The sequence below is a fragment of the Lutjanus erythropterus genome, chromosome 16, assembly GCF_056507025.1.
Source record: "Lutjanus erythropterus isolate fLutEry1 chromosome 16, fLutEry1.hap2, whole genome shotgun sequence".
In the NCBI taxonomy this organism is placed as follows: Eukaryota; Metazoa; Chordata; class Actinopteri; order Lutjaniformes; family Lutjanidae; genus Lutjanus; species Lutjanus erythropterus.
Window position 1 is genome coordinate 29,995,534 of NC_139332.1, and position 23,855 is coordinate 30,019,388.

The 23,855-nt window shown below is 40.5% G+C and overlaps 1 protein-coding gene across 2 annotated transcripts; it reads right to left on the reverse strand.

Annotated features, from left to right (window-relative positions):
- On the reverse strand, window positions 1–2,121 carry dpm3 (dolichyl-phosphate mannosyltransferase subunit 3, regulatory). 2 transcript variants are annotated; one of them, XM_084739757.1, is made up of 2 exons: window positions 2,068–2,121; window positions 1–1,841 (listed from the first exon to the last, which is right to left on the reverse strand). In XM_084739757.1, exon 2 carries the CDS (start codon window positions 1,781–1,783, stop codon window positions 1,505–1,507), a length of 279 nt encoding a protein of 92 aa, XP_084595883.1. In that variant the 5' UTR covers window positions 1,784–1,841; window positions 2,068–2,121; the 3' UTR covers window positions 1–1,504. The 2 variants fall into 2 exon arrangements, with proteins under 2 accessions (XP_084595883.1, XP_084595884.1); XM_084739758.1 differs by having other exon boundaries at window positions 1–1,804; window positions 2,068–2,120.
- Between the last annotated feature and the right edge of the window lie 21,734 nt (window positions 2,122–23,855).

Genomic DNA, 23,855 nt, shown 5'->3' on the forward strand with positions numbered 1-23,855 from the left:
TGAAGAAAATAGACTCCAATTTAATTAAGCCTCAGCAACAGCCACAGGGCACAAGTCTGAAATTGGACAATGGAATGTATACTTCTGTCTTTACAGATAAAATCTGGTCTATCTATACTGACAAGCAACAATCTCCAGAGACACACACACAATGTCCACACTGTCTGTGTAGTGGTGACGCAGATTGAAAGCATCTGAGAATTCTCAGTGGGAACAGTCTTTAGTCAGATTGTTCCAGTGTGACCTTTGGGGCTCATTAGTTGGCATTTCAGTGATCGGCAACTGGTTACAGATGATTATTTAGCATACCAGTGACTCTCAGGGGGATTTGACTGTGTGTTGGCAACCAAAGATGGTACCATGTGTGTTCTTCTTTCATCTGGTTTATGGTGTGCCCATCAGAAAAACCACCTGCTCCAAACTAGAGCTGCAACTAATGTTTATTTTCATCCTTTTCTCAAGTAATTAATCAGTGGGTTGGTCCATAAAATGTCTTAACATGGTGAAAAGGATTGATCACTGCAACCTAAAGCCAAAGGACACTTCCTCAAATGTCTTGTTTTGTCCATAACCCATAGATACTCAATTTACTTTAATAGAGGACTAAAGAAACCAGAAAATATTCACATATGTGAAGCTGAAATCAAGAATTTGGACATTTTTTCCTTTAAAAAAATGACTGAGAGCAAAACCTTTGCACACCTCTGAGTAGACAAGTGTGTAGAAGAGTTGACAATACAAAGTAAAGAGACCTGTACACACTGTCCTCTACATTTGCAATCCAAAGCTTTATTAACATTTTAGTGCTGCAACCTTCATCTGCTTTTGCATTTATTAGTTATTATTTATTTTAAAATAACCTGAGGAAAGTCACCACACTGAAATTTCAACAAAATGTTCGATTGCAAGTGCAGAGTCTCTTTGATTTAAACTTTAAAAAATGACTCAAAACAATTAATCAATTTTCAAAAATAGTTGGAGAGTCATTTAATAGTTAACAACTAATTGATTAATTGGCTCATGGTTGCAGGTGCACCTGCTACAAACTGATCCAAGCAAAAACTGAGCCTGAGTAACATTCAGTAACTTTATAAATGAGGTTGGTAAATGGTGACAATGCAAACTGTCCTGTTAGGAGTAACCCAGAAAATCATCCATTGGAACAATAATTTCTAATTTCCTGAAGCACGTCTGATCAATATTTAATCAGAAATACATGGCATTCACCGCTAGATGAAGGGTTATTGTGACTGATGTTCAGATCATGTCTGCCGGATACAAAAATGAGGGTGTCAGTGCAGAGTTCAGTCTCACCCAACAACATTTTCACATCCTAAAAAAGAGACGCACAAGTTTTTTGGGTTACTTCAACATCACCAGTGCAGACCACTGACATGAATAAAGATATATCTCTATATGTGTCAAAGGTGCAGCCGCTTGACTGTATGTTAAAGTGGTCCGTGCATCCCTTTCAGTGTCCCAAAAGTTCCTACTCAGTCCTTCTCTACATCTTTAAGCCCTTTTTCCTCAGGTCCTCTTTGGCTTCTTTGATCTGCTCCTGCAGCTCCTTCGCCGCCTCCTCGCAGTCATTGAAGGTGGCCACCCTGTATCCCACCGTGGCCAGCGAGTAGCAGCCGAACGACACCAGCAGGTACAGAGGCATCGGCCAGGCGACCTCTCTGTAGGTCTGCGGCAGACTCAGGTCCAACAGGTCGAAAGTGACCAGAGCCCAGACGGAGCCGAGCACCGACACACCGAACAGCCACTCCAGGAGTTTCGTCATGATGAAGATGATGATGATGAGCTGCCGTGGAGATTAAGGTGAGCAGCCGGAAAACAACCTGGAAGAGACCCGAGCGGCTTTAACAGGCGATTCATTCAGTTAGCTTAGCTTTAGCACACCAAAGTAGCACCGTGTTAGCTGTCAAACTACAACACACGAAGAAGACAAACGGTACATTAAGCTAACAGTCGTACAAAAGCAACACATTTCGTGTAAATGTTTATTCATTTATGTAGCATTTTGTTAAATAACAAGCTTTGAAATGTTTAATCCGACGTGTTTACCTCCTCTCTAACGCCACCTCAGCTCTGCGCAGAACTATGACGTGATAAACCGCAATGCCGTGTGGGAAATGTAGTGTCTGTTCCATTAGTATAGAAATTCCAACAAAGCAGCTAAATTAGGGGCAATTTTCATGTAGGTTTTTTAAAATTTCGTTCAACTCACACAATTGTGTACTCAGAAGCAAAACATGCAATCAGAGATCTATTGAAAATCAAGAGTGAGTGTTTTGACGATAGAACAGCAGTTCTATCCAGGGGTGGAGTGGAGGGTGAACACAGGTGAAATGAGGCTGAGTGTTAGGTCATCTATTTTTATTAATCAATGAGGGAAAAACAAGGTGGTTAAAGGGATACTTCACTAAAAAAAATGACTGAAATGGATGATTTGTTTATTAATTCGCTATTATTTACTCTCATGCCGATTTAGTCCGCAAAACACTGCTGGAGTCTGGCAGGAAAACATGGCAAAATCTCCCAAACAGTTTAAGTCGATGCTGACTGCTTTTCAAATATAAAAAAACAACCAAAGAAAAAACATAAAATCCTTCATCTGGTGTAATATAACACTCCTACAGCCCCCTTACTACCATTTTCTATTAATTCGTTAATTCATTCATTGTCCCCCATATTATATTCTATTTTTGGATGCACTTTTGTTTGTTTGTTTGTTGTATGCAGCATAAGTGGAACCACAACTAGCATCTCACAGCTCGCTTAAACATGATTTCAACTCATCTAATATACCATCTATAGCTACAACTTGCTATTTGGACTGCAGTTCTCATGTTTAGATCCTCAGTCGTTACATGCCGCCCCTTTAACCTTTTAGTCTTACTGACTGGGATACCAAGAGACTCCAGAGGTATACTTTTCGTTATATCTCACAGGTGATTTATTCAATCATTTCAATTTGTCATGACTTTGTTATTCAGTTTGTTCCAACCGACTTCATTCTGTTTATGTTTTAATTAGTGCATTTTTAAATGCATTTTCAAAGGCACCCAATTCCGCCTATGCAGTTTTAAGAGACAGAACTAGTATCACATACTATCAGGATTGTAGGAGCAGAGTCACTTTGATGCAGCAGACACAGAATTCCTCATGTGATCTGTCTGTTTGCATTTTACTCAATGCATATTAACTGTAACTTTCCTAAACTAATAATTCTGCAGATGACATTAACTATTAATGTTATAAGACATAAACAAGTTTGATGCTTTTGTTCTTAGAGTATTTTTTTTCTTGGGTCCCTTTTATATATTAAATATGTTGGTATGATGATGGTTAACCTTGTAACTTCACATACGTCATGTTTAGTTATAGTTAACATCCACTAATGTGTGAGAGAGGAGTGAGAAGACAGTGGTCAGAAAGATTAATCGCTCCATGTCCTCCAGGGTTTTTTAAACATCTCAATAAATCTCAATGTTGTAGCCGTCTGTGTTTTTCATTAAAAGACTGCCGTGGACTGTTTTCTGATATATTAACAACACCAGTATCCTGTCAGCTGAGAGAGAGAAAACAATTTGTTTCACCCGAGTCTTTAATGAGGCCCCCAGTCAGGCTTTTAACACACATTAGACCTCTAACTGTTTCTCTGTGTCACCCGCTTAATTTAGAAAAGCTATTTTGAAAATTAGATTATCATTAGCATGAGCTGAAAGCTATCCATAAATACAAATGTTATTCCAAAGCGAGGAATCCAACAACAATTTCATTAGGGGCCCTCAGGGGGAGACGCCGGTGTTTGATGTCGGCGTCTCTTTAGGTGCTAAGGGGCGCGTCCGTTCATTCAGAGCGGTGAACTGTCCAGGTGCAGAGGGCACAGACCTCTCCGGGGTGAAATCAGGAGGAGTGTGAGACGTAAACATCGGTGAATTAGCCGGGCAGAGGGACGCACTAGAGAGCCACCGAGACATAAACATCATTCTTTGGGGGAAAAATGGAGAGTTATTCTTAGGACGGGGGTGTTTATGTTTGTCTGCAGCAGCGTTAATGGTGTAAGTGACGATATGCATGCCTGCCAGCCTGTTTCTTCTGTTTATGGAGATTGTTATAAGACTGGAAGATAGTCAGGGTTTACGTCTGTGAGCTGAAAGCATAAATCTTTAAATCCCGAAATCAACAATTATGTAATTTGCGATGCAGTTCGAGGATGCTTTAACTTGTAAATGGCTCCGAGGCTTTGTAAAACACCCATGATATATGTCATGTCTGAACGTGTTAATTGCATTTGATTTTCCTAACAAGGAGCTGCAGCTAATGCTCACTTCCACTGTTGATTAAAATGTTTAGTATGTTTTATTAGGCTTTGAATATTTGAATCCATAAAATCTCAGTAAATTATCATAGAAAACTCCTGTTTCTCACGGTCCAACACATCCTCACATGAAAAGAAGCTAAAGAAGAAAAATGACTTTATGTAACAGAGGTGTGGACTCGAGTGCAGTTCAGTGACTTACGACTTTGCATGGACTTTCGAGCCTTTTGACTTTAAAATACTTGATATCTTCCCACAAGTCCAAAGATTAAAAAGTCTGTTATTTAAAAAGTGCGAATCTACAAATCCACAAATTCACTTCCATTCACTTCCTGAATCAACTAACAGTGACGCTATTCATTGTCAACAAGTTGACACTTAATTCCTCAGATCCAATTTGTCTGAATGAATAATGCCTGTATTTGCCTTCGGCCCCAAAATGACCGAATCTTGCTCGTGACAGAGAAGCAAAACTTCCAACGTTGTTCGACATCTGAAGTTTCTCAAAGAACAGTAGCTGAGGTTCTGCTGTTATAATGGCATTACATCTGGTGATGAGTCCTTTATGACTTTTTTAGGACTTGGGACTTGAGTGCAAAGACTTTAGACTTGTCTGTGACTTAAAAAATTACTAAATGATAAAATAATGACTTGACCCCATCTCTGTTTAATTAATTATCAGTCCAATCGCCTATGCGCAAAATTAGTCTCTATTAAGAACCATAGAGCTAGATTAAAAAATGAAGCTTCAAATTAATTAAAATAAATGAATCATATCAGATAATACTATTTTTGAATTAAATCCTGTTTTCATGCTAATCAAAACAGCCTGCACCTATCTGCTGTGCTAAATTAGGATTTTTTTCTCAATTTTATTAGTTTTCACAACTAAAAAAGAAACTTAAAATACAAAATACAGCCAAAAACAATGTGTCCTGGTGATCTCACAATAGAAGTGGCTTTTTGTTTTAATTAAACATAATGTTGCATTTAACATCTTTTCTCATTCAGTTTGACTAAATTAAATGTCTCTGTGCTTAACAACAGACGAATGGGCTAATTAATCCACTAATAAAATGATGAGCTTATAATAAACAATGTAAAAACCCACAAACTTAGAATCTAAGATGGATATTTAAATTAAATCAAAATTATATGTTTTTTCCCCATATTTACAGATGATCAAACAACCAGATTGAGGTCATTAAAGGGCCGGATTCGGCCCACGGACCACCACTTGAATAGACCTGGTGTAGGTTTTAGTGGCATCTAGTGGTGACATTGCTGATTGCACACGCCGCTACTCTCCCTCCCCTTCTTAGTGTGTTGGAGAACCTGGGCTAATGTAAAAACATGGCGGTTCAACATGGTGGCATCTGTGGAATATTATCCACACCCTCTGCAGATATATTTCTTTATTTTACTATATATCAATATATCTTTTTATTATAAGAAAAAAAACACAACAGTTCTTATTTTCAGGCGATTATAGATTGATGAAAACATACTTATGAATACTATATTCCCTTTCATAAACATTCTGCCAATAAATCCCCTTCATTCTCACACACAGGAGCTTTGATAAGATGTATTATGATACATGTAGGACTGTGAAGGTCAGGTTACTCCACGGCATCGATAGAATAAACTGAATCCAGGTGGGATTACCCATGATGACATGCTGCATCCTTACATACATCATAGCATGTGCTGTGTCCTGCCTGCGTTGCATCGGTATGAGCAGCACAGCGAGCGCGTGTGACACTCAGTGGGAACAGTGGAGCTGGCTTTTCTCAGCGTGTCTCCCTGCCAGCTCCTGTTCCGTTCCAGTACTCAGGAAACCTGCGCTCCAGCCGAGAAGGCCTGGCAGACACAACACAACAGCCTGCGAGAGAGCGGGCGGGAGGGGCCCTGAAACAAGAGAGAAAGAGAGGGCGAGAGGGACATGCAGAGTGAGATAAAACAGGAGAGAGGGATGCGGGGAAACAGAGTGAAAGAAGAGGTGCAGCAGCGGCAGCAGTTACCTTCGATAAAGAAGCAGAAAAGACAGAGAGGAGGAGGAGTGAGGGGGGGATTTCATAGCTGACGGGGCAGGAGAGAGAAAGCTGAGAGGGCCGGGACTGAAAAGAAAGGGTGACCGAGTATGTGGACGAAAGAGGAGAGGGCAACAGAGAGGAGAGGAGGGGAGGGGAGAGGAGGGGAGCAGACAGGGGAGAGAGGTTTAGACAGGGGGGTGAAATCAGGGGATTTGCAGGTGCAGCTTGAACAACCAATGACCTTAATGGTGCATTAAATCCAGCTGTTGCTTATCCAGACTTTTCTCCAATCCCCCTAACACCTTCAACTGAGCAATAGACTGCAGGCAGCACCTCGGTTCCCACAACGAGCGGCGAGAGCAGCAGAGTAGGCAGAAAGAACGAGAGAAAAGAGCGTTAAGGCACGCTCGTAGAAATAAGGATGTTTGCGAGAACCATCGAAGGGTTCTTCAGCTTGTCCCGATAGAGGGAACGCTTTCTGACCTTTGACCTTTGCTGGGTTTTAGGTAGAACACCATAGTACCCAGCATGAAGGGTTATACTTCGAAGCATTCGTAAAAGGTTTCATCCTCAACCCCCTATGAGAGGTTCTATAGAGATCATTCCTATGGTGTTAATGGTTCCAACCGGAACCATACGTTTCGTCCTTTTAAGGATGCTAACAAGAATTCACCCAGGGGGTTCTACCAAGAACTTCTTTATATTCCTAGAGGTTTATCTAGAACACATTCAGGTTGTTCTACTTGGAACGTTTTATATTTTCAGGGTTTTATCTAGAACCCACCCTGGGTTTATGTAGAACACACCAAGAACCATTTTATACTCCAAGAGTTTAACCTAGAACCGAAAATAATTTTATATATGTAGAACTCATCCAGTGAGTTCTACTTAGAATCTTATTATACTCTAGGATTTTTTTGTAGAACAATCTCATGGAGTTCTAACAATAAATGTTTTATATTCCAAGGGTTTCATCTAGAAGACACACATGAGGTTCTACCAAGAACCCATTTATATTCCAAGAGTTTTATCTAGAACCAACAAGGGGTTCAACAGAACATTTTTATGTTCCAAAGGTTTTATCTACAACCTACTTGGAGGTTCTACCAAAAATTAGTTTATATATGTAGAACCCATCCAGTGAGTTCTACTTAGAAACCCATTATACTCTAGGGGTTTTATTTAGAACACACTCACCAGATTCTACAAAATCCATCTATATACCAATGGTTTCACCTAGAACCCATCCAGGGGTTCTATCATGAACCCTCTTATATTACAGTGCTAACAACCCTTAGCAAAAGAGGATTTCAACAATCCTTGACGAACTCTTTCCTGCAAAAAGGAGCTTTGGATGTAAAGGATCCTTAATGGAACGCTTTGTCTTAGAAAGAACCCTTGACAAACCTCTTTCTTAAAAAAAAAGGCTCCTCAGAACCAGATGGTTCTGGGTAGAACTCAGCGTTTTCAGGAAGAACCCTTTTGGAGTCCTTGTTTCTAAGAGTGTGTTGTGTGTGAGAGGGGTTGGCAGAGAGATAGCGATGGTGGAGGAGATACTCGATCCACATGAGCAGAAATAGGAGTGACTGTGTGACTCCATCCACAGAGCAAAGATAAGAGGCATAGATAAAACAGGAAAAGTGGTAATGGAGAGTTGTGTTGACTCTATCTCTCTGGCTTTGTCAATATTAGCAGAATGAAAGGTCCAGATAAGAGTGTGTGCTGCTAAAGAGCTATATGGGGATCGAGATTTGGTGAGATAATAATTGTGTAATATCTCAAGTGTGTGAAGCAAGAGCTGGAGAGGCAGAGAGAACCAGACCCAAGGAGAGAGAGAGAGAGAGAGTCAAAATGCTGTTTAAGATAACAATAGAGCTTGGACTCAAAAACAGGAACCCTCTGTTTCCTGAGCTGGAGACCGTAGCTGTGTGTTCTGTTGTCATTAGATGTGTGTGTAGATGTGTTTGGGAAAAGGAAGGAGTGACTAAAAGTGCGTCACCATGTCCAGGTTCCAGGCATATCGGAGGAGCGAGAAGTGATACTAACCCTGAGCAAGGAGACGTGAGACTGGGAAAAGCAGCCGATATCTTTAAAGTTCAGGATTTGAGATGAAATTTGGTTCTGGAAAGAATCCAATTAAATCGATTTAGCCTGCAGCTAAATGCCAGGCCAACTATGAGGAGAGGTTTAAAGGGAAAGTCAAATCAAAAATAAATGTCTTTCCTCTTACCTGTAGTGCTGCTTATCCATTTGGAGTGATGTATGAATGTAATAGACCAATACCCCTTTTCCATACACGTGCTGGCTTGATTCGATTTGACTCGGCACGTCAGCACAGCACGGCAGGGATTTGCATCTCTTTGCTTGATGGTGTATCTTCTAACTGAAGATGAGTATAGCTTGAGTCAAGCGGCTGTAAAATCCTGGATAAACACTTACTTTCCTATAAATTCTCTACAAATAAAGCCCGGTTATTTTGTCATTTAAAAACTTTTATTACTAAGAAGCAAAATCAGGAAATGTTAGGTTTTCATCTGCAGTAATTTAACACGACTCCTGCAGCTGAAAGTGAACATGAAACGGTAAAATAAAGCAGATACCTGAGAGTACAAACAGCGACGGAGGAGAATAACTTAAAATCAGGCTACAGAGATTCAGTTAGAAGCTACAACAGCACTGAGAGCTAAACACGGACTAAAAATGTCTTTCTCTCCGGTCTTTCTGTACAGTTGAGTCTCGTGAGTCTTTTGGGGCAATTCACACCTCAAGCCAAGCAACATAAGTCTATATCAAATCCCATTCTTATCAAACATGACTCAAGTTAAGATCATTTTCTGAGAAAGGAGAAAAGTTATGCTAAAAGCCTTTATTGTGTTAGGCATAATGGCTTAAACGGGTAGCGTGGGCTTTGTGAACGTGGGTTGTGTGATGTACTTATCCACAGTCGTAGTATTATCTACAATAGATGGCCTTCAGCATGGCCCCACTTTGGAAAAATAGAGGGAGTGCCGCTGTAGGAAGCTAAGCAATGAGCTGCTGTGAACAGGGTCAGCAACAAAACACATTTAAGCCACCAAAAAAAGTCAACCTAAAAGAAATCACTGTCAGTTTAAGTGTATGTTATATTTAGAATATTTTCACTGCTTTACCTTGCTGTCAGTCGACCTTTTCCAACAGGAAACTACTGCTTTGATCAGTTAGTTTGTTTGTGTTATTGTGTGACCTTGGTGTTTTAAAGGCTTAGTTTGGATTCACCATAGTCGCACATTAACACCAACAAACTAACAGGTCAAAGCAGCGGTAGACCAGCAACTTGCTTTAGAGAGAGTGATATTTGTCTGATATAACAGAGGTTTCCTGTCAGAGGAGGTTGTCTGACAGCAAAGTAAAGACGTGAAAATATTCTAAATATAGTGTACACTTAAACTGATATTGATTTTTCCCAGGTTTGCCTTTTTTAGGTGGCTAAAATATGTTACATTGCTGACCCTGTCGACACCGGTACCGACCCCACTTCAAAAAACTATCGCCTTAAAACGATGATCTGTTTCAACCTCATGTGGTCTTCCCTGATGCAAAATTTGCAGCACAAGTTAATTATGTCTCTTAATGTTGACAATTTAAATAACAACAGATTTGAACATTTTCCCACCAAAGCGTGCCTTTTTACAGCTGAGAATGCATAAGCCTAATTTTAGCCAACGCATAATTAGATACACTGATTTAGTGTCATTAAATATGCAAGATGTGTGGCTATGCCAGGTCTGTGGCTTTCTCCACGTCAAGCCTGACACTTAAATTTTATTGCTTTTTCAAGTTTGTGATTTCAGTCTGACAGTCTCATGTCCAGCCCTGCAGGTAGCTCGCTGTCCCCAATCAAGCGTTAGCTTTGTGTTGTCTCCCTGAACAAGAGTGCTTCTCAATACTCTATTGTGCGCCCATCTTGAGCTGGCACCTGCCTCTCGCAATTTCCTTTTGTGCGCCTGGAGCGACCGCGTTGAGTGAAGCGGAGTTTGCGGGATGACTTTGCAAGTTTATAAGAAGAGGCTCCTCAGACAGGTGAGGTGACCACGAATCAAAGTGGAAGCATCGGGGTGGAGAGCCCCCCGCGATTACAGCTCATCAGGGGTCCCGAATTCAAAGCAGGGCTGCTGAAAGTTTTTGACGTTGACATGCAGACTGCTCATAAATATCCTTGAGCCAAGATCATTTACAGACAGGCAGAGTCTGTATTAAATTGCTGAGATAATAGTCGTGAGACCCCCCCGCGTCACTTAGGGCCCTCTTAATGAAGTCTTGGGCTACTCAAGTGGGTGTCAGGTCAGAGTGTGGTCGAGTGTGACCAGCCTGAACCATGTGAGAATAGCACTTGTCTTGCCCTCTGCGCCCCGAGTAAAGACACACACCTGTTTCAGCTGCTGCTGTGACGGCCGCAGTGAAACGGCGGAGGAATGCGACCCCCCTCCCCCCGTCGTCCCCTCTTTCTCCCTCTCCACGCTCTCAATGCTGTCCTAATGAATCTCATCACACGGCCTGTGTTTGTCCCACTAGTGCTTTGTTTGTTGACCTTTATAAGACGTCGTTACTTATTATCTTCATGGGTTGTGTAATTCTGCCCCATAACACAACCCCGTCAGCATCCACGGCCCCCAAATGTGTGTGTGTGTCTGATCAAATGCTTCTTGTCAGTGTAACAGCCATTAACAATGAACAACGGGCATAAGCTTGATGATGTCTCCCTCCCACCCCCCCCCATCCATCCTCTCCTCTCACCCTGGAACACAATGTCCTTTAGCATTACCATTATTGACAGTGGAACTAATTGGCACATGGTTATGAAAGTTCCCCCTGGGCCATTTTAAATTGGACTGCACAATTTCCTTCAACATCTGATAGGCGAGTCTGCTCACGGGACCTGAGGAGGTATCGATTATAAATGTATTAATGTGGGTCAGTGCTGTGTGCTCAGCAAGGGGCGGATGATGTAGGGCTGCATGTCTAGACTGGAATAAACTGACCGCATCTTGTGTTTACATAATGGATGGTTATGGGAGGGAGGAGGGGAATTCTGTCGAGTTGTTTTATCCGCTCGCTGCATCGTTTTCCTTTGATAGATCTGATGCACACATCACTTAGAGAGAAGTAGCTACTGTGTAGGTGAATTAGATCTGATTGCTAGCCCTATGCAGCTGTAAACCATCAGGAAGACAACATTTCTCCTGCCAATTCGCTCATTGATTTCAGGGCAGACATCCCAAACTTTATTGACTCATTTCACTGATCTAATGAAGAGGCTCTGGAGAAACTGGAGCATGCATTAGACAGCCGAACACGCCAACCTGAACATGATGTTATGTACAAAAACTCATTAAGTTCAGTCGATGGATGCATGCTTGACTGCAGCTCCTGAGGGGTCGGAGGGAACGAGCCCTGCCAACTTCTGAAAAACATGAAGATGTTCCCTCTATAAATTATTTCTAAATAAATGATGTATTTAAAAATATAATGCAAGAGAGGATATTTCATGCCACTGACAATTAACATGCAAATAATAAACAATACATACAGAGAGACGCTGTGCTGCTGCCAGAAGAATGCTGACTAAAATTATATTTTCGTAAGCTGCTTAATTCATATATTAAATATTTTTGCAGTAGAAAGAGACCTACAGCTAAAGATAGGTAGAGGGCAAAACCAATGTGAGGTATAAGGAGTGGGAGATGCAATCTTCTTCCTCAAAAAAACACATTACCTACCTACCATCCCTACTCATTTCTACACACTTGTTAATATAATTCACACAAATAAACAACACTTTTTAAACGTTTACGTCACTTTCCTGTCATCGGGTAAAAACGGCCCCTGCCAAAGTGCCAGGCCAGTCAATACGTGTACATCTGCTTCAAACACTTTGACACAGCTTAGTTTACAACCCGTTCTCATTCCCAACTCGTCAAATACTGACACTTTGTCACCGCCATGCTGCCAATAGTTGTGCATGGTGTAACAGCTGAGAGAAACACACCGGGCTTTCACATTACTTCAGTGTAAACCTATCTGCACCTGTATGGGATGCACCAGGCTGTTGATGTAGTATAGTGAGGGAGGAAGTCCACATCTGGAGGATGTGGGATGGATGTATGTATGAGTCAAACAAACAAAGGACTTTCACCCAGGAGACTGGGGTTTCGTGCCTCATGTGAATCCCTTGACAACATGACAGCTCCTCAAAATTGAAAGCAAAACATCTCAAATTGCCCCTTGGTTGCTGGCTATAGGTCATAAACCCCGCCCCCCATTTTAGATAAGCAGATAAGACGTGGACCAAACTAAAACATCAAACTACAAGTCAAATAAATTTTTCTCTAACATGGTTTCTGTCATTTTACATAGTTCTTATCACACTAAAGTATGTTCAAGTTTCTGATAAGTTCAGTTTGAACTAAATTTATTCGAAGCTGCAAAAAGCAGATTTGAGATTATGATCAACAGCTGAGCTCAGCTTGTAATTTAGATGGCCACCCGGGAACTCAAAAGTGTGGCTAAAAATTTTGAGGTACATAACATTTTGTTTTGCGAGTCACTTCAGTGATGTCCTGTGACGTACATAATGGAACAATGTTTTGTTTCCTAAATCTTCCCAAGCTGCAAGAGTTTCACAGCTTGAACCAAGTGTTAAAGAGGTTTTCTGGCAGCGTCTCATACAGCTGCTAAAGGAAACCTTGTGCATCAGTATGAGACACTGAGGGGTGGTGACAAAATGTCTGTATGTGACAACAACGGGTTGTAGTCAATGATGTTACAGATTTAGCAACAATTGTCTTAGCAGGGGAGCTTTTACTGTGAAAGGTTTGGCCTTTCCATGAAACAACTGCTCTTAGAATGCAGTTTGGTTTAACTGTCCTTCGACTTGAAAGACGGCCGGGAGCAGAGGGTATTTTAACGTTAATAATTCACATAAATTGAGCTGACCCACCAAACGTTATAATGAGATCTGCGCCCTTGGACGTGAGCATCACTGCCTGCGTACAACTTATTGCCTTTGGTCGCTGATTATATAGACGATGCCCTTTTCTGTTCCACCAGATTAGGTCCGGCGTTCGGGGCTGAAGTCATTTCGCTGTGCACGATCAGAAAAATCACGTGGCATCAGTCAACAGGGTGCACGTCAATATGTCGATTGACTTTACAGACTAATTATAGTGCAGCGTGCATTTAAACAAGCCGCAGAGTTAAATTATTGTGCAGTATGGCGCGTATAATCAATAACTGTCACATTAAAGGTGCGGCCACTTATTTATTTTGCAATTACAGATCAGTTTTGGAACAAATCACGCAAATGCACGGATCATTTGTCTATGCCATTGTGACTGTCATTGACTTTATGTTGAAAATGCAAAAGGTCAAGGATTCAAGGATTATGGATTTGTGGTGGGCAGTGGGTAATACCCTGAAAGCTGATTGTGGCCGCCTCAGGCAGGCGTCTCTGTCTGTCATGGCCTGTAAATGAAGTTGATTAGGTGAGACTGCTGCTCTGTGGTCCCGTCTATCTCCTGCTCTGGACACTAGCCATATTGCCCGCCCCCCCCCAAGCCCAGCTCCTTCCACCCAAAGACTGCGACTGCTTGACCTCTCAGAAATCTGACCCCGAGGCTCCTCGGTGCTCCCCCAGGCACCTGCCAACCTTTCACCCCTTCACTGGGTGAGCATCTGGAAGGTGAGGAGGGACAGACGATGAGGGCAGGGTGGGCTGTTGTGAAGTATTGACACGGTAACAGATAGGACTGCGGACTTGTCAGACCTCAAAGAGACGATCAGACTGTTTTTCTCTCTCCACAGATCAAATATCAACTTTCCCCCTCCTCTGCCTCGTATTCTGTGTAGGGGAGACCAGGGGTAATTGTAACAGGAGGCGTTAATTCTTACACTCAGAAACAAGCTGGAGTGATGACACCTATGGTACGTGCACATTACCAGCGACGCAGCTTCAGAATGGCCAAACGTGGTCAGCTGCATTGTCGCAGAGTGCTGACAAAAGTGGAGGCCACCTCAATTTTTATTTATAGCGCGTCACGCCGACACATAGCAAAAAGTGGCGGACCACAGTTTCTGGCTCCACGTCACTGGCTCCCATTGAAAATGACTTGTAGCCAGATGCAGTCGCCGGGAATCTGAACATATCATTACTCTGGTACTACTCTAGATTACTGTTTAAATTTAACATGAACAAACTATGCTAAGAGAGGTGTAGCTAACTAGCATTAAAGATTTTATCATGGCTGCAAAATCGGGGGAAGCTAAACAAAATGGTAGCTAACTAGCAGGCTAATAAAATATATCAGTCATATTATTAGTGCACATGTGTATGTTTCTTATATCAAAAGATGACTTGCGTATTTCAAGTAGGATGGAGGTAACTATAAAAGAAAGGGTGCAATTGCTCCCAGTCTCCCCTACATATCTGTCTCTTTTTCTGTCTTTCCCCTCTGTCTGTCTGTCTGTCTGTTTTTATGTCTGTCTTTATTTCTGTGTGTCTGTCTTTTATTTCCTTCTTTGACTGTACACACAGATCATGGAGGCTATGATGTATGCACAGCTGGTCTTGACAGAGCCGTCCAGGAAACGTGTGGTTTACAGATCCCCTGTTGACACACTGATTTGACTTGCCTTTCACTTTTCAGGGACCTGGAATTTTAACTGTGCAGGGGTTACTGAGGTCCGACTCAGCATGTTTGACCACGGTGGAAAACCACTCAAAATATGCTGCGTCCTGACTGACTGACTGACTTACCGAGTGGATATGTCACATAATACATAAAGCCCAATCAAAAATCATGGTTTCTCACCACACGTGCAACGGTCCCACACCTGCTCACACCATTTGTTACAAAGAATTTTGTGTCATTAGTCTCGCTAAAATGCTATTCCACACTTCGGTTTTTATGGAAACAATAATATCCGAGCTGTTAAGTTTCAGACGGACTGTAGAGACATATATCTGAAGTTACACCAGCCTTAAAGTTACACCTCAGGGCCGAAAGCTACATGTAATATAGTTCGGTCCACTTCACACACGTGATCCAAAAGATGGGATTTAAATGGTTCAAACCAGTGGACTCTTTATTTTGGCTTCACAGTCAAATCATTTCTAAAGGATAGGATCTCCACATTCTTGTTTTATATTGTGTTTAAAGGCATAATATGCATCATTTTGCAAAAGAAAACAATCTACAGACTCATGTCATCATAACACCTTTCTTTAAGAAGTGTGTGCTGGTGTCTGTATCTGCAGAGACCCTGCCCTCTGCCTGTATTTCCTTATTTTCTCATTATTTTTGCTGCACTCAGGACGTTTCACCAACCCAAAAAATCTGTATTTTTGACGTCCTGGGAATGAGACTTAACATTCAACCACTGCAGGCAGTTCAACCTGCAGTAAGTAATTTTTTTGGCCACTCAGGGGCTTCAGAAACAATTTGTCAGCACGACATTGACGTATCATCGCCTTTTGGGTTGATATGGTGAACTTGTTTGCAGGAGTTGCTTGTTTACACGTTCATCAGTTACAGAGCAACATTATAATTCATTTTGAGTCGTGTTATGATCGCCAGGTGAATTTAAGTCTCTGGGTTTAGCTCTGTTTTTGGTCTCTACCAGCTCCACAATTAGATCAGTCTTTTTTTTAAAAAGCTTTAACGCTTCAGACAGTATGATGAGCAAACACATTGTCCCGGTTTCAAGCTGGCTGTTAAATCACGAAAAATATCTGTAAAACACTAAACTTTTTTTTTTTCACGGTTTTCAACAGTCATCACCACGTTGCCCCAGTTTTCAACACAGTTAAAATAATAATATAACCTGCTTTTTTCAGCTTTTACATAGACATTCATCATGTTTTGTACAACCAAACCTGGTGCAAAACCATAAACAATGCACAACCCATCTGAGTCCCACCTTTCTGTCAGTTAAACAATATAGCTGAAAAATACACGCAGGTGAACAAAACAAACCAGGGTCCATCCCTCCTGTCTCTCTCTGACAGAATCTCTCCATAATGCTAAACTGTTAGTTGTCATGCAGAAGAGAAAGTAAGTCTTTTCTAAAGAGCTCCAGGAGGCTTCCTCCTTCCTGTGTTAAGTACCCAGCTACGAAAATACTTCATTCAAGGCGCCCATGGTATTGAAACTTGCACTTGATATATGTGCTCAGAGCTGAAATAATGTTCCCCTATCTTTATTGAAATGCTTGTTGTGTTTGCATAAGCGCGTGCATGCGTAGTGTACTAAAGAGTCTGGTGTCTGGGTCTGAAAACGGTCACGCCAGCTGCCTGCTGCGATCAGAAACAACAAGCGCTGAGTGAAAAGTTAAAGGCAGGACAGCTAAACAAAGAGCTGAAACTTGCTCAATCTCAGCAAATCTGAGAGGAGCTGCAAATTCAGGGAATGATTATTAATAGTAATAATTTTGTCACTTTGTCATGTTATGCGTTGTTATTATAAATAGTTGAAAAGATTGATTGATACCACTCTCATATCTGTTTGGAAGCTACAGACAGCAGCATAACCTCTGATAAAAACCACAACTAGTAGTTTTTACACTTGAAACAAATAAGGTCTAACTTACTGAGCTTTCAGGTGCACATGGGCGAACTGCTTACCACGTTTAACGGTCAATATGCTAAGCTAAGCTACTCAGCTGCAGGTTGTAGCCTCATATTTAACAGACGGACGTGAGAGCGGTATCAATTTTCTCATTTAGCTCTTGGCAAGAGAGCGAATATTTCCTAAAATGTCGAAGCACTCATGCAATGTAACATCTGACATCACGGGACACTCTAATTGTCCAATTGTGCGCAGTATGCACTTTGATTTATGCAATAAACTATACAATCGTTACATAACACTTATTGCATCATTAAGCAGAGAAAACAAAGTGCAGTACACAAATCCAATAGAGTAGGACATGCCACTGGAGTGTAAATGTTAAACTGAATTAGCCCTGTGTGTGTTCTCGCACTACTGCAGTGCACTAGGTTACAGTATGTGACCATATGGGCTCCGTCTAGCATTACTGTCACCCCTCATTTATTATAGTGAAGGAAGATGGCCCCGCTATGCCCCTCAAATCCTCTTAGCCAACATTTAGCTGATTGATTTTTTCCCCTTCTTCCTCTATACAGATTATCAATGTGATAAAAGCAGGAAGCTGTATATTATTAATGCTGTTCAGTCTCATGGGCGGATGGATGGACGAAGCATAAATGTTTCAGCAGCGGCCACGTCTGGAAGAATAATATCAAGGAGAGGTTATTGAATTTAAAGGCAGAGCAAACTGAGTAAAAGAGATGAATGATGTGAATGTGATTCAGTTCCCTCAGAAAATAACCTGTTACATATGGAGAGGGAGTGCATGATCAGTGAAATTAGACCCCTCACCTCGTTATATTAATACTACATAATACAACATTAATAATTAATCTGCACTGTAAGAAATCAAAGTAATTTATCAGCATCATAAAACTCAGGTTGCACAACAAAATGAGAGTTTTAGATCTGTCATGCTACACACGCAATGCAGACAATTAATTAAATTCAGAATTAAACAGGGCAAAAACATAAAATAAAACGATACAGTTATGCACTTAATATACATACAAGTATACACTCAGGAAATACATTCTGTGATCTTATTGTTATGCCAGCTCGTTTTTCTATTAGTTTTAATTTTAAAAAGTCAGTGTGTGCCTTGAAATTTTAAGTTGACTGAATTTGAAAATTCAAGGTGAGGTAATTTGTAGTGATCAAAACATTTTTAACATTTCTAGTCAAATAAACTTGATGAAACAAAAATGATTTGGAGAAAAAAATCCAATAAGCTTGAGATTTTAGACTGAATCAACAACTCTCTCACACAATGCATGCTGGGAAGTCTGCCGATATGCTGATCGTGTTTCTCTAGAAACTTAATTTAATGAGTTGATTGAACTGTACAGTAGATTCATTCAACTCATCATTTAAAGTCAAAAGACTGGAAGTCAGAAGAACTCATGTTGACAAGTTCTGAAGTTTTCTGAAAATAAATACAAGAGAATTTTTAAGTTACTTAATGTAAATATGTATACATACACACGCATATATATGTTCAGACAGGCAGTATTTTTTGCTTTGCTTACAAGTTTGCTTTTATTTCCTATCCTGACAGGGTGAACTACGTTGTTTACGCTAAGTCCATACACAGTTGAAGACCTTAAATGTGACAAATGTCTTGACCGCTGGTCTTCGGCGCAGAGTTACTGCAGCAGGTCCCCCAGATTATGTCTTGATATATATATATTTTTGTAATTATGTCCGAAAGTACACATCAACATGAATCCAACAAAGCAAAGATAAATCCATAACGGTGAAGCTAACACAGCTAACATTAGCCATGCTGCTGACTTGAAACTTTCAGGTGAGCATAAACAAGACCTGAAATATTCAAAGTAATATATGTAGGTTGTAGTTGGGGTCCCTGCTTCACTTCTATATCAGCTAAAGAGCCCCTGACCTGAAAATCACTGACTTTCAGGACGTCGAGTCTATAGTCTCAGTAGTCTGCTTGTTCACCTTGTTGGATCAAGATGCTAATCCATCATTAACATGTAAACAATTAAATTGTCCCCCTTAATTTATTCACAAAGTCAGATGATGAAAAAATAGTTCATTACTCTTAAAAGCTTATATTTGGTGACCAAAAGCGACCGTTTTGCGCAACAATGCTGCTTTCAAAAAGTCGTTAATGCTACTCAGGAACTCAAGGCTTTCAGACAGTTTTCACTTTGAAGGTTGTGGAAAACCAGGAGGGGAGTGTTCATGTGAATTCTTCTCGTGAACACAGTAAATGTGACCCATTTAAAGGCACCAAATAATCAGGAACAGTTGGATGCGTTGTCTACGGTTAGTAACTCCACCATGGCCAACCTTTGATTGATGAAGCACGCTGTAAATACTCTGTAAAGCGAAGGTAGCAGCCGTCAGAACGCGAGCAAGCAGCACAAACACATTACACATGTCTCTTTTTTTGTAATTATTCCTCCCCCCGCACACTTAATTCCTCCTGCAGGCCTTCACCTTCACACAGATCCACCATAATGGTTTTGACTCAGCAGAACATTAAACAGGTTCCCCATAAACGGCGTACTTCCACTTCAGGCCGTAGAAAAACCACGACGCAGGTTCAACAAACAAATCTTTTGAACATGTGGTTCAGCTTCGTGTTGTTTAAGACAGTCGGGTTAGCGGATTCAAACAGACCCCGTCCTATGCGTTCTCCAGATGGCACCGCGCGCTGTCTCGCACAGATTGCATATAGCTCCGAGATCCTTCATGAGTTCGGATGTTTCCCCCCACCCCCCCAATCATCCTCTCCCTCTGAACTATGCTAAATGATGATCGTGGAGATTATGTATTGGTAATTCCTGCCAGGTCTTTAAAAGAATGCCCATGCTGTGTGCTTAATACTCAGTGGAAGGATTATGCAGACCCCTACATGTGGTGTTGTGGCTGCATACCTCCAGTCAGACTAAACCCAATCTGTTACAGATTTGGACTAAAGAAGAGAGGTGCAGTAAGCACAAGGGGGTGGGTGGGTGGAGGACTGCTGCATTCATTCTTTACTGTACATTCCACTTCTTCTATATCATGGGGATCAGAGCTAAACCTCCCTTTGGAGGCAGTATTTTTATCTGTGCGTATTAGGACGTTAAAAAAGAATCTTGGCTTGTGTCAAGGCTGTGCGCTTTATTATTTCTTTTTCTCAATTCTCCCTTTTTTTTTTTTTTCTACAATTTTATTTTCCCTTTGTGGTCGAGGCAAACCCAAATCCCCCTTCAGTTTCCCCTTGAATGTGGGTCCAATTAAACACACATGTGGATTTTCATATTGAAGCTCATAAAAGGTAAAACTCCCAGCGATTTACATTACATTTACATAAGGAATGCTAAGTACCTACACATGTGAGGTGTTAATACCTCCATCAAAAGCAGATGGTCATCACTATTCATTATTCTCACCCACTTAGAGGTGTTTCATTGAGCAAGAATCTCGTAGTCAGTCACGATTTTTGATTCATAATCCAAAACGGTGTTATTTTCCATCAGGAATGTCCAAAAATGTCAACATTTGGAGGTTTGACAAGTCTGTCTGCTGGGTCTGTCTATTTTAAATTGTGATTAGCCAGGAGGAGAAGTGAGAAGTAGTGAAGGTTTACTTTACTTTTACTCACCACATTATGACTTAAATATTTGTATTTTGGGCGCAGTTGTGCAGTGGTTGGCACTGTCACCTCACAGCAAAAAGGTTTTTAATTCAAATCTGTCAGCCGGTTGGGAGGCTGGGGAGTTTGTGGCTGGGGTGGGTTCTCTTATGGGTTCTCTCCGGATACTCTGGCTTCCCTTCCTTCAGGCCAAAGACATGCAGCATAATTGATAACTCTGAACTGCCTGTAGGTGTGAATGTGTACATGAACGAGTACATTCAGAGTCTGTACTTTCTTACTTTTACTTGAGTAAAGAAGTTCCACCAGAACTTCTGCTTTTACCAGAGTTTTAGCAGAGTACTTGTAATAAAGAGTGAGGAATGTGTGTGCTGTTACCACCTCTGGCCAGTAGGTGGCATCCTTTGCACTTTACAAAACATAATTCAGGTCATATTAAGTATATCAGAGGCCATGTAGGACGGCACTAAAGCACTGGTTCCCAACCTGGGGCTCCCAATCCCCAATAGGTACAAATATATGTGCCCAAAGCCAAAGAGACTTGGAACCAAACCGGACCTGCCTATCCTGCCAAAGCTGGGACCTGGACCCAGACAGAACTGAGAAATGTTGGGCCTGGAGACACACACCCACTCAACACAGATGTGTCACTGCTATTTACAAGTTAATGTTAATTTACATGTGGTCCAAACAAGACTTTGTGTCTTTACAAGTGTAACGTTAGTGTCCGTCTCCCCTCCATCTGTCTATAATCCGTCCTCCCTGCCAAACAAGTTGGTAAAAGTCCACTTGATGTCACGGTGACAGATGACAAATGTGACTCGTTTAGAATCAGCTTTGCAGTTTTGTAGCATAATACAGATAACCTCAGCTTCGCCCTTTTGAACTATAATAATAATTTCTCATTCGTTGCCACATTAGCATTGCTAATTTGCTCTAATTTGTCATGATCAGCGCTGCCTGATCACGACTGGGTCTTCTCCGTTCTACTCAAGTATTACATATCATTTGAAACAGAACCAGGAGCCACAGTAACAGAACAGGACCCAACCCAAACCCAATTACCTGTGCAAACATGGATCCGAACCCGTATGAGTCAGATTGAGTCTTGCACCCTAAAGTTCGGGTCGACCCATGAAGATCCAACGTCTAGATGAGAAAAAGTGTAAAAAAAATCTTTTAAAAATATTTCTACATTAGGTCAGTATCTCAGCATGTTTTCCGTCAGTCATCCCTTTGAAGAAAACTACATGGAAAAGTTCATTTATTAATAATAATTTATCATCTTACATGATAAAAGTTTTAGTTCATCATATAAGATTTGTTTTAAGTCTCACAGGATAAAGATATAGTGAGGATTTGCACACAAGCTGTTAAGACAACCAAAACAATTAAAACAACCAAACTGCTAATTGAAAAATGGTCCAACATCAGAGAGAGTTTGTCAAAAAAAAAAAAGAATTATTGTTATGCATCGAATATAAAATGAAATATCCCAAAAATATCTCACTTAGTCAGGGGTCATCGCTTTACTCAATGATAGAAAAAGGATCCCTTCAGGAAAAGGGTTTTTAAAGTATTTTATGTCGTACTATGTGAACTTTTTATTGCATGTGTGTAAACAGTAAAGTTTGATTTACTGGTTCCTATACAGCCTCTCATGCGCATAAACCCAGACAGAAATATAAAAGACCGTTTGGCAGTGAATGCTGTTCTGTAGAGCACAAAACTTGGCATGAATTGTCTAGTTTCACTTTATGATGGCTGTCCAGATCAGCCGACATGTGTAAAGGTTTGTGTGCTGTTATATTAGTTATTTATTATCATGGCTTACAGCATCCAATCAATGTGCGGGGATTTGTACGTGGTTATAGATAAAACTGAAAATTTGCTCTAAGCAAAGCCAGAAATTCTGCTGTTAATTGGGAGCATAATAATAAAAAAAGGCAGGTGATATACTTATATATGCTTTTAATATTTATTAAAGTAAGCCAACCATAAAAGCACATCTATAGTTTTGGAAGGAGATTTGGAAAATGGTGCCAGTTTTTCCAGTTTCCTTCACATTTCAAAATGTACATTTGCCAGGATCCTATAACAAAAGACCTTACGTATGGAAAATGGGTCCAATTATAAATCTTTCCAAATAAAAATATTCCAGCTCATACAATAGCTGCAGTGTGTAACTGTAGGAGAGGATGGAGACGTCTGTGGTGTCCTGCGGTGTCTTGCTGCACCCTAGTGGTGAAACAACAGTAAAGCTTGATCCATACAGTGAAGTAGGTCATTTTAAGTGATGGGGGAAGTATTCAGATCCTTTATTTAAGTAAAAGTACTGATACCATGCTTTAAAAATATTCTAATAAGTACAAGTCCTGCACTAAAAGTGTTACTTAAGTATCAAATATCAATCAGGAAATGTACTTAAAGTATCAAAAGTAAAAGTACTCAACACAGAAAATGCCCCATATAAGTGCAGACTATATCCAAAGATACTCTACACTGTATAAACACAGTTACATCTTGCATCTCTATATTATTCATGCATTAATTGTTCAGTAGAATTTTGTAGTTTGTTGAGGTGAAGTTTACATTTTAGGCTGATTTACATACAGCAGAGCTGCAAATAAATGATTAAATTTAACTTTAAGTTACACAGAGTTTAAAGTGACCCCTTCAAGTGTCTTGTTCTGTCTGACGAACAGTCTAAGACTATAAATTACTCAGTTTACTTTAATTTAAGATGAGGAGCTGCACCAAATCGACACATCTGACGAGCTGAAAACATGACACGTTTGGCGTTTTGCGTGAAATCAACTCCAACGGTTACTGTTATGAAAACACTTTGGTAGTCATCTGTTTTTACATCATATTTTAAACATTCCTCATGTGACATGAATGTAAAATATTACTTTGTTAAGTAATTGTAGTTGCAGATAAATGTAATAGAGTAGAAATAAAATATTTCTCTCTGAGATGTAGTGGAGTAGAAGTGTCATTAACTGATACTTCAATTTTTGCGCATTATTTTATAGTACACTAATAAGACATAATAAGCTGTACTTTGTATAAAATTAGATTAAAAAAACTAGGAATAATATGTTCTTTATTAGACAGTATTAGACCTTTTATTAGACCCTTATGGAACTGAAGTGTATTATGTCCCACTGTCAGAGTCTTATGAGACTACAGTTCCGTTATAATGTGTCACAAAATATACTCTAAGAAAGTCTAATATT